The following is an 11766-nucleotide window of genomic DNA, read 5'->3' as shown; positions in this document are numbered from 1 at the left end:
GTTTCTGAGAGCCAGCAGCTCACAGGACCAGTTTCTGAGAGCCAGCAGTGCACAGGACCAGTTTCTGAGAGCCAGCACCTCACAGGACTAGGGTTGGACATCGTTTGAATTTGAACTGTTCTGGTTTTGATTCCGGTTCCTATCGATTCCCGATTCTTTTTAGAGGCGGGGTTTAAAACCAACAACAAATAAAAACAAACAAACAACCAGTCACATGTTATGAATGAGCGAGTTAACCAGAGTTGTTTCTGGATGAAATAATTTTAATTCTATGAACTTTTTATTTTTTATCACCAATGCAGACGTGTTCCTGTTTGTAGTTTTCTACACCACTTTATAATCCAGCTGTTTTTAAAACTTTTCCTTTGACTGTCCTTTTGGTTGCTGTTTTGTTTTGTTTTGTAAAAAAAGGAAGACGTTTAATTTGTGCGCCTCCTCTTGTCGTTGGTCTTCACTGTTGTTGAAGCAGGTCTGAGTCCTCGAGGCTCAATGGGACGAACCTGAAGAAATGAAGGTTCAATTAATTAATTAACTTTCCAATGAATTTCTCACAGAGCTATTTTCAACCAGTGTATAAATATCAAACTTATGAACTTTAATATAAATGTTGTGGATTTTCTTTTCACAGGGATAAACTTTCACGAGAGCTTTATGTTTGCAAACCTCATGTCCACATGTCGGTGTGTGATGCTGCAGCCATGTTCCTGAGCTCCCACTGATGGACTGACCTGCTGCACAATATCAAACCAAATCATTGTTATTGTTATAAAAAAGAACATCTTGTATAATCCAGTCCAGATTAGCAGCAGGTCCAGTATAAAATCAGAAGCTGTTCTTGTTGAGGAAAATGATGATATTCTCAGACAGTGTGTGTGAGTGTTCTGGACAGACAGTGTCTCCTGCAGTGGAGAACATGTCTGAAGGTGCAGAAGAAGCTTGAACACATAAATATGAGAAATCAAGATCTGACAGCAACAAGTCTTGTGTTGGTTCCACCACCAGCAGCAGGTCCTCAGACAGAACGTCTGCTGGAATGTCCTGGTCCATCTGCAGCTCTCTCCACTTGTTTCTTCATGGACATGGAGCTGTGACGTTATGTTGTTCCTCTTCCTCAGCAAAAAGCTCCTCCAGTGGAGACTTTCTGGACAGACTGCAGGGAGGTGGTTCCTAAACAAAGAACAGGTTCATCAGTATTATCAGTAAAAAGGGATTATTAAAGGCATGAGCATTATTAAGATTGAGAATCTATAATTTCAGATATCATACTCTTACACTCTCCTCCTCATCCTCCACTCCCTCATTCTCAGGCCTTTCCTCAGACTGGTGACCCCATCATCTCCACAGCCTTCCTCTGCTGACCACAGAGAACATTACTGGTATTTAGATTTCTGATTTTAAAGCAGATAAGGACAGGTGTGCATGACATTTCACCTGCTCAATCATCTTCTCTGGATCTGCTCCCAGACACGTCATCATCTTCTGTCTCCACCTTATAACAAGATGATTAATTTATTTGACAGCTGGTCCATGGGAGGTGGTGTGTACTTGGGTTGATGGTTTCCACCATGTCCCTGCAAACATATTAACAAACATGTGATGTCACCGTTACTGTAACGTTAGCTTAGGATGGACTATTAATTAGCTTAGCTCTTTTGTTGTTGCCTAACTAACCTAAATGTTGGTGATTCTAAAATGCAGAGTTTAGAGATTGGTCCATAGTTGTTCAGTGAGGGGGGGTCTCCTCCCTTCAGCAAAGAAGAACAAAGGCTGTTTTCAAGTGTCTGGATGGAGTTTTGTCTCATGGAGAGATTGAAGATGTGGGTCACAGGGACTGTGATGATATGAGCAGCCAGCCTTAAGAAATAAGGTGGAAGTTCATCTGGACCTGCAGATTTTTTAGGATCAAGATCTTTTAACAGTTTATTGACCTCACTGACTGAGAATGGAGAAAAAGAGAAGCTGTGATTAACTGAGGATTGACTTGTAGGAGGGATTTGATTTGTAGAAGTTTGGTTATTAAGTGAAGTGGCTGATCTTCCATTAGTTACTGTGTCAAATAAAGAACCAGAAGCAACAAAATGTTTGAAACGGTTCAGGATCTCGTGCTGATTTGACACAGGAACAGAGTTAATGAGAAGTTTGGCAGCACGACTGCTCAGTGGTTAGCACTGTTGCCTCACAGCAAGAAGGTCCTGGGTTCAATCCCCAGTTGGACCTGGGGTGTTTCTGTGTGGAGTTTGCATGTTCTCTCTGTGCTTCGTGGGTTTTCTCCGGGTACTCTTGTTTCCTCCCACAGATCAAAAACATGCATGTTCGCTGCCTTCAGGCCCAGACCTCCCTTACAGAGGAGATCTGTGATCTCAATGGGATTTGCCTGGTTTAATAAAGGTTAATAAATAAATAAGTTGTGATGGGAGGTCAGATGAATGAGAGCTGCCAGAGAGAGAGTTGATAGTTTTCCAGAATCTTTTAGGGTCATTTAGATCTTTGGTGGTCTGAGATTTAAAAAAAAAAGTTATATTTTGCAGCTTTGATGGAATTTGTACATTTATTCTGCTGCTGTTGAAAATGGAACCAGTCGGTGTCTGAACCAGATTTTCTGTCTGCAGCCCAAAGTTGATCTCTCCTGTGCAGAAGGTCGGCTAGCTCAGGAGTGAACCAGCGGCCGTCTCATCCTTTATTTCTGAACTGGCAAAAAGGAGCGTGTTTGTTCACAAAATAAATTAAATTATCCTGAAAATAGTTCCAAGTGGTGTTCACGTCATCAGTTAATAGAATATGATGCCAATCAAAATGGGACAAGTCCCAAAGGAATGCCTGTTCACAAAAATGTTTCAAATCCCTTTTTTGAATTACTCTGGACTTGGAGTGAGGTAGTTTAATGTCTCTGATAACTCCGATAACGCAACGATCGCTCATATCATCCGCAAAAACACCCAGACCAGGGAACTAACAGCCCACGGCAGATGAGATCTGGCCTCTCTGTAAAGTCATGTTTACTGCTAGGATCCAAACTGGTTTGAGATTGTCTTGGCAGAGACCAGTTGAGAATCCAGGCTTGCTCTGATGTAAATGGTGACTCCACCTCTCTTTCTCAGACGGTCAGACCGGGAGCTATGAAATCTATCTGTTGTCACATCTTTATACAAAATTGATTTGGATAGCCAATTTCAGAAATGAAAATTACATCAGCACCAGAAGAACAGACCCAAATCCTCAACATTTCAATTTTCAAGGAAGACTCCGTGCGTTAACGTGCACAAATGAAGTCCTGACATGTTTTTAAACTCATATGGTGTGCTGGAGTGTGTGGGGGGTCAGGATTAGGTTGAATCCCAGACAGAAGTAAAAATCTTATTATTAGACATTCTCTTGTATTTTTTGTGACCGACGTGAAATTACAGGAGTTATATTGTGACACTCAGCCCCATAATGGAACCATGGTGCGAAGAATTTATAAAGTCGTGATTACTTAGAACCCAAAAACGATGAAGTTGGCAGGGAAGGGCAGATCCACACACGTTAACAAGGTTCAGCGACTCCAAATAGTCAGAGATCTGAAAACGATTGGGATGGAGCAGAAGAGTTTCAGGCCAGACGGCATCATGGTTCAAATGGACCAACGAGCCTGTCATGGTGGTCCAACTGCAGTTTAAACTGGACTGAGGGGAGCTCCAGCACCCTGATGTAGACTATTAACTCCTGCTGCTCTCGTGTTGAACAGATGCTGGGTCCAGAACCAACAGGCAGACAGGTGATCCACATCAAAGAACAGAGCGAGATGCCAGAGGGTCCACTCGTTCTGGAAGGCATGATCCCGGCTCGGCTCGGATCAACAGAGATCTGATCCAGGTGAGAAAAAAACTATCAGGTAGAGCCCTCCGCTGGTTCAGGATCTGTCCAAACCAAACTCAGTGAAATAAACAGACAATACCAACAGCACAGTCCAGAACAGATCCTTCGACTGACCAGCTCTGAACCAGTGGTTCCATACAGATCCAAAATCCAGATGAGTACAGGTGGAAGATCAGCAGAACTCCGATGCAGACACCGGTCTTCCTTCGAGCGGTTCCTCCTCAGCGCTTCCCGGCATGAGAGGCTTCCTCCAGGCAAGTAGTGGTCAGACTGACCGTAGAGGCTGGAGCCGTCCTTGACTCGGTTCTGATCCAGTTCCGTCAAACTCCTCCGCAGCTGAAAGCAAACGCCCACGGAGAGGCCGGTCCTTCGATGAGCAAGTATCAGGCTGCTCGCTGAGGCCGAGACCAGCTCAGTTCTGGTCCGGCTCAGGTCAACTTCCCCATGGCCAAAAGCAGACACCCACAAGGAGAGCCGGTCTGACAGAAAGCCAGCACAAAACCACACAGCGATCCAGGTCTGAACCGAACAGACCACAGAGATCCAGATGATAATTCCAGTTGGAATCCAGAGAAAAACGCCGGACCTTTGGACAACGCCTCCCCCGCTCGAAAGGCCACCTGGCCGGCAAGCTGCACTTGAGGTGACCGATGGGCGGTCCTGGTCCTGGACTGAAAAATTCCCAGACGGTTCCGTTCGGCTCTCCGAGTCCACTGAACCCCTAAGATGGTTGGAAGAGAGACCAAAACTATTAGTCCGGATCAAAATCGTGTCAGTTTGATGTTAAAGGAGTTCAGAGAAGCAGAGGAGCTGCCATCCTGCTGCTGTGAAAAAATGCTGGAGCTAACGTTAGCATGGTGTTTGTATTTCAGCTGACCTACCGCTTTAGGTCGAGCATAACTTGTTAGCTGCCTTAATGCTGAGTCGTAGTTTATAGTTTTACTTATTCTGAGGGTCGGAGCCGGAGGAGGAGGCAGCGAAAATAGTCCGGTGGAGCGCGTCAAAGACGGAGCACTCCGTTACTTCTGCACCATGAACCTGGAAGTGTTGGTCGTGCACCCTCTTTTGCACGATCGAAAATTATTGCAAGTGCTGCGCTGAGCCGACCGGCCGTTTCTTTTATTAAAGTCGAGACGCTTTAGATCGCGGCCGCTCTCTGTCCATGTCTGCAAGCACTTCCTGTGGATTCTTCTTCGCTGGTGTTCGGCGGGCGGTTTTTTCTTTCGGTCAGTGAACTAGACATCGAAGGTAGGAATCGAAAATAAATCATTTGAATGATCCTGGGAGAACTGGAACGTTAGTTCTGTTCCAATCGATTTGCGAGACTGAATGTTCAACCCCACCCAGGACATCAGCTTCAAGCAGCCAGGGCTGGTCCTGATGTTCCAGCTGTGAACAGAAGACTTGGAGCTGCAGGTCGACGGCTCAAGATGCAGCAAGAAACCATTTCCAAGACGTCAGAGGAAGAGGCTCGCCTGGGCCTGAAGCTCCACCGATGGACCACTGAAGACTGGGAGCAGCAGAACCTGAGGACCAGCAGAACCTGAGGACCAGCAGAACCTGAGGACCAGCAGAACATGAGGACCAGCAGAACCTGAGGACCAGTAGAACCTGAGGAGCAGCAGAACCTGAGGACCAGCAGAACCTGAGGACCAGCAAAACATGAGGACCAGCAGAACCTGAGGAGCAGCAGAACCTGAGGACCAGCAGAACATGAGGACCAGCAGAACCTGAGGAGCAGCAGAACCTGAGGAGCAGCAGAACCTGAGGACCTGCAGAACATGAGGACCAGCAGAACCTGAGGACCAGTAGAACCTGAGGAGCAGCAGAACCTGAGGAACAGCAGAACCTGAGGACCAGTAGAACCTGAGGACCAGTAGAACCTGAGGACCAGTAGAACCTGAGGACCAGTAGAACCTGAGGAGCAGCAGAACCTGAGGACCAGTAGAACCTGAGGAGCAGCAGAACCTGAGGACCAGCAGAACCTGAGGACCAGCAGAACCTGAGGACCAGCAGAACCTGAGGACCAGCAGAACCTGAGGAGCAGCTGAACCTGAGGACCAGTAGAACCTGAGGAGCAGCAGAACCTGAGGACCAGTAGAACCTGAGGTGCTCCAGAACCTGAGGACCAGTAGAACCTGAGGAGCAGCAGGGTTTATCTCATCTTCTGAACTGATGTATTTCTTGTGTTAACAGAATGCATCATGTTTTCAGACGGACTCGTTGGACTGTAGCAGCTGACGCCGCCTCCTCTGCAGAGCTGATGATGATGACGACGAAGGTGTTTCGGACTCCGGCCCGTCACGGGTACGCGGTCGAGGTGTCGCCCTTCATCCCCCGCAGAGCGGCCTGCGCTGCGTCCCAGCACTACGGGATAACGGGTCAGTCTGGGCCCGGCTGTCTGACACTGAGCCACGCTGGGTCAGTTCTGAGTCCTCTGTGGTTCTGGTCCGGTTAATGAAGGAGGTGTTTCTGCAGGTTGTGGCTCGCTGCTGGTCCTGGATCAGACTGACACCGGCGTGGCTTTGGTGAGAAGGTAGACGGTTTTTATTTCTCCTTGAAATAAAAATAATCCAACAGAACATCAGCAGAGTCCAGACTGTCCGGTTCTGTTGGTCAGCAACGGTTCTGACTGAACGACAGACCTGGTTCTGATCAGCAGTTCTTCAGACGCTCTGAAGGTCTCAGGGGATTTTCTTTGGGCTTTGGCTGCTTTTTCTCTCTGTTTTAGCTGATAGTCTGGATTTTCTCAGCTTCAAATGTGAACTTTTTTTTAAATTCATAAACGTGATAAAATCATAAAATTTATATTTAAAGTCACAAAACTCCTAAATGTTACAAGAACTAGATAAGTTGCATTTCCTGCTAAAATACAGTGACAATGCTTATTGCAGAAGAACTTGCTGAAAAACAGCTGACATTAGCTAAAACCATGCTGAAATGTAGCTGAAACGGATGAACAAGCCTAAATTAGCAGAAGAAAGCAGAACCAACACATTTTACTGAATTAGTTTAAATGAGCAGAAATGAGCACAACAATTTGAAAAATGGCTAAAAACAGCTGAAATTAGAACAAAAATGTGGAATTAGCTGAAAATGCTACAATGTGCATAAAACTGCTAAATAGTAGCTGAAATAGCAGAAAAGCTGAACTTGGCAGAAATGAGTTAATTAGGCTGAAAGTAGCAGCAATTACCACAAAAAATTAAATTTTATCTGAAAACAGCTGAAATTACCTAAAAATGCCTAGCTGAAAAGATAGAACAAGCTAAAATTAGCAGAAGAAATCAGAAAGAACACGTTTGCTGATAGAAGCAGAAATTAGCACAAAAACGTGGAAATGATCTGAAAAAAGCTGAAATGAGCAAAAACAGCTGAAAAGTAGCTAAAAAATCAGAAAGAAGCTGAATTTACCAGAAGGAAGTGGAGAGCACATTTTTACTGAATTAGCTGAAAAAGCTTAAACTAACATTAAACAGCAAAATAGTTGCTGAAAAAGCTGAAACTTTCAGTAATGAGCTGAAAGGGGCATAACGAGCTGAAATTAGCAGAAAAAAGTTAGAAGCTCAAAAATGTTGTAGTTAGCATAATTTTCTGCTGGGATTATATTATAATCTGATTTATAATCTTTGTGTGTTTCTGCTGGGATTAGATTATAATCTGGTTTATAATCTGTGTGTTTCTGCTGGGATTAAATTATAATCTGGTTTATAATTTGTGTGTGTTTCTGCTGGGATTAGATTATAATCTGGTTTATAATCTGTGTGTGTTTCTGATGGGATTAGATTATAATCTGCTTTATAATCTGTGTGTGTTTCTGCTGGGATTAAAATATAATCTGGTTTTTAATTTGTCAGATGGGAGTGGGGCGATGGGCTGTTCGACGTGGCGTGGAGCGAAGCCAACGAGCACGTCCTGGTGGCGGGGGGCGGGGACGGAAGCCTGCAGCTCTGGGACACGGCCAATCAGCACGCTCCGCTCAGGGTGGCCAAAGAACACACGCAGGAGGTCTACGCCGTGGACTGGAGCCAGACCAGAGGGGAGAACCTGATCGTGTCCGGGTCCTGGGACCAGACTGCCAAAGTGGTGAGAGGCCCCGCCCCCTTTTGGACCTCCTCCACAGATTCTTTTCTCCTCTCAACAAAGTGTTTGTGTTCTTCTCTTCAAAGTGGGATCAGAACCTCAGCGGGTCGCTGATGACGCTCCGAGGTCATGAAGGCGTCGTCTACAGCTCCGTCTGGTCTCCTCACATCCCAGCATGCTTTGCTTCAGCCTCAGGTGAGCAGAGACCCACACGCCTCTCATCTGATTGAACTTTGTTGTTTGGTGAGCCAGGACCAGCTAAACACCAGCTAAAAGCTGGGATCGGCTAAACACCAGCTAAAAGCTGGGATCGGCTAAACACCAGCTAAAAGCTGGGATCGGCTATAGAGCCCAAAGTTTCGGCTGCTATGTTCTGAACGAGCTGAAGGTTTCAAACAGCTGAAAGTCTGCTGAAGCAGCTGAAGTCCAGAAAAGGCTCGAATGATTTAAGATGTTTGAGACGTCGGTTTTTGTTCTGGAGCAGAAAATGAAAAGTTCTGAAACGTTTCCAGATGTTTGGACTCTGAAGATGATTTGAGCTCTTTTCTGAGCTGAAAGTGGGACCACCGGTTCTGAACCGACCCGGTTCGTCGGGTTCAGCCGGAGCATTGCCCGTTCTCTGAGCATGTGCACGTTTGCCTACGTGCACGGCGCCTGTTCTGATGAAGACAAAGGTCCGCCGGTCCTCTCTGAGCTCTGCTTCATGTTCTGGCCTCGGGGAACATCTGGAGCAACAGGAACCGGTCCACGTGACTGATTGCCATCAGAACTGAACCAGAACCAGAACCACACAAACACTCACATGAAACGCTCAAACATCTTGTCGGGTCGTCGGACCGATGACGTGGATCTGGACACGTTCATGGGTCTAAAGGTTGAAGCCGCGGAGCTTCGGCTGAAAACACGAGACGCTAAGATCTTCAGCTGTTTTCGTTTTCCACAGTTTTACACTCGGATCAGAATTTTAACATAAAACTTGAAGTACTTTTCTTTAAATTTACTTTTTATTGTTTTGACAGTTTCAAAACAACAACCAACAGTTTTTGATGTAAAAACAACCTGTAATAAAATAACTTGGTGAGCACTGTTTGCTAATCCGCTAATAGCTAATAGCTAACAGCTAACAGCTAATAGCAAAACGTTTTTGCTAACTTTGGAAACTGTTAGCAGACCAGGTAGCTTCTGCTAAATTAGGCTCAGCTACCAAAACTGACACGTGTGTTCCTGTCGGATGTGGGCGTGTCTCGAAGGGTCCGTCTGCTGGCTCGCTGCGTGTGCACGTGACACGACGTGATTGGTCGACGCAGCAGCAGCTAGCTGAACAGCAACTAGCATCAGGTTTACGTCTTCAGCAGGAAGGAGCTGAAGACAGGGGATGCAGACTGACAGTCACCATAGCTGTTACTAGTTAGCATTAGCTATCGCTAATTACTTTACCTGTTTAATGTTAGTGAAGCTAATCTTTTAGTTAGCAGATTACGAGTTAGCAACGCTAACGTTTTGGTTAGCTGTGCCCACTAATGTAAATAAACAAGTATATCAAAACATTTTGAGCCTTTAGAATCAACATTTCAGCTTTTTAGGACAGATTTGAAACACCCGATCAGCTGTTTTATTTATAATATTTATATTTCAGACAAAAACTGAACTTTCACAATTTTTGTAAATAAAAAGTTTAAATTGAATATAATGACAGCTAACAGGCTGTTGTGTTTATAAAATATTTATGATTCTAAATAACTGTTTCTATTTTACTTCGGCTGTTGGATCGAGCTGGTTTAGCTGCAGTTAGCTGCAGCTGGCGAGCCACCTTCGGCTGTGTTCACCTGCTAACATGCTAAGTCTTGTAGCTTGTTGCAAACGTTTGTTTGGCACCAGAGTTGGCGTGAAACCGGAAACGGGAGTTTGGTAGACGAGCTGCGATGGACCGGGTCACCCTCCAGAACCATGCCTGTCAACACAAACGTTTAGCGCAGATCCCGTCAGCTCTTCAGCCGGCTGAGGCTCAGAGCGACGGGTCGAAGGACCCTTGCGTCTTAAAGATCCACAGACTCGGTGGTTCTGGTTTCAGTTTCCTGGTCCAGGTTGAAGGAGGAACCTCGGTGCTGACTGGAGTTTTCTATCACCGGTTGACTTCTCCAGGACGGGCTTTAAACGGGTCGGCTAATAGTCGGCTGAGGAACAAACTGTCACCGTAAAGCAAAGAAAAAGTAAACGTATGGTTTCCTGTAGATGATGCTGCGATCTTCACGTCCTGGGAGCTTCAGCCCCGTGAACCTTCAGCTTTTTAATCATCAGCTGTGGTCAGAGGAGACGGTCCGGTAGCATTTAGCTTCCAGCGGGTCTCGGACTGCACACTCATGCTGGCCTTAACATGTTTTATGTTCTTCTTCTTGTTGGTGGCACCTGAAAACTCCTCATTTATCACAAAGGGTGGCTCCATTATTGTACCGGTGCAATGCATTCTGGGTAATGACGTCCAGAGGCTGCAGTGGAGACTGAAAGGTTCTAATGTTTGAAAGTTCAGTCTTTGTCGTTCTGCTCCATGTATGGGTGGAAACCATCAAAACTCATCAACAAGATGTTTATTAGATTAGCTCTGGAGTTAGCAGGCTAAAGCTAACAGGCTAAAGCTAACAGGCTCAGGCAGCACCCACAAACCCCTGTAGTCTGTCCTCCATGAGCGGGTCAGAACCAGCCTGCTGTCAGGTGTAGATGGATGGATGATGGAGCATGCGCTCTCAGGACATCATTACCTGCAGTGTTCCCTCAGTGAGGACTGAACTAGACAAAAGGACCTTCTCCTACTCCGCTCCTGTTTCCTGGAATATCTTGTAAAAAGATCTGAAGCTCTCGACCTTTGACCTCTCTAAGTGGCTTTAAGAATCTGTTGGACTCCTGGCAGGGACCGATGCAGACATGTTCCTGTTTTTAGTTTTCTACATCACTTCATAATGTAGCTGTTTTTGTTTATTTTTATATAATTTCTTCTATTTACTTTTCATTTTGTTTTTATATGTTTGTCTTTTGTTGTTTGTTCCTCATCTTTTCTTTAATATCAGGTCTCTGTTGTAAACGAGTCCTCGAGGCTCATTGAGACTAACCTGTAGAAATAAAGGATGGATGGATGGTTGGTTGGATGGATGGATGGATGGAAGGATGGATGGACGATGTTGGATGGATGTTTGGATGGATGGATGGTTGGATGGATGGATAGATGGATGGTTGGATGGATGTTTGGATGGATGGATCATTGGCTGATGGATGGATGGATGTTTGGATGGATGGATGTATGGTTGGATGGATGTATGGATGGATGGATGTTTGGATGGTTGGATGGATGTTTGGATGGATGGATGGTTGGATGGATGGTTGGATAAATAGATGGTTGGATAAATGGATGGATGGATGGATGTTTGGATGGATGTTTGGATGGATGGTTGGATTGATGGATGGATGGATGGTTGGATGGATGGATGGTTGGATGGTTGGATGGATGGATGTTGGATGGATGGATGGTTGGATGGATGGATGGATGAGGTGCAGCTCCTGGGATGTGTCGGAACATGTTCTGATCCGATGCTTGAGACGGAGCTCCTCAGTCCGCTCTCTGGTCCTCTGATCCTCTGGTCCTCAGGTCCTCTGGTCCTCTGATCCTCTGGTCCTCTGATCCTCTGGTCCTTTGGCCCTCTGATCCTCTGGTCCTCTGGTCATTTGGTCCTTGGTCCTCTGAAACTCTGGTCCTCTGGTCCTCTTATCCTCTGATCCTCTGGTCCTCTGATCCTCTGATCCTCTGGTCCTCTGGTCCTCTGATCCTCTGGTCCTCTG

General features: G+C 45.7%; 2 protein-coding genes across 2 annotated transcripts in view; both read left to right on the top strand.

Annotated features, from left to right (window-relative positions):
- The window catches only part of bub1 (BUB1 mitotic checkpoint serine/threonine kinase), a 71495-nt gene that overhangs the window by 48245 nt on the left and 11484 nt on the right, over positions 1-11766 (top strand). The gene's annotated exons all lie outside the window — the stretch shown is intronic.
- pex7 (peroxisomal biogenesis factor 7) overlaps positions 3825-11766 on the top strand; it is a 16117-nt gene continuing 8175 nt past the window's right edge. The window contains exons 1-5 of the mRNA XM_037686044.1: positions 3825-3852; positions 6052-6236; positions 6334-6391; positions 7713-7941; positions 8025-8133. Of these exons, the coding sequence (XP_037541972.1) occupies positions 6053-6236; positions 6334-6391; positions 7713-7941; positions 8025-8133 (580 nt within the window). The 5' untranslated portion in view covers positions 3825-3852; position 6052. The remainder of the gene's footprint in view (positions 3853-6051; positions 6237-6333; positions 6392-7712; positions 7942-8024; positions 8134-11766) is intronic.

This window comes from Nematolebias whitei, chromosome 12 (assembly GCF_014905685.2).
Source record: "Nematolebias whitei isolate Nwh7 chromosome 12, NemWhi1, whole genome shotgun sequence".
In the NCBI taxonomy this organism is placed as follows: domain Eukaryota; kingdom Metazoa; phylum Chordata; class Actinopteri; order Cyprinodontiformes; family Rivulidae; genus Nematolebias; species Nematolebias whitei.
Note: the sequence above shows the minus strand (reverse complement) of the source record. Positions and strands in the feature narration are given on the sequence as shown.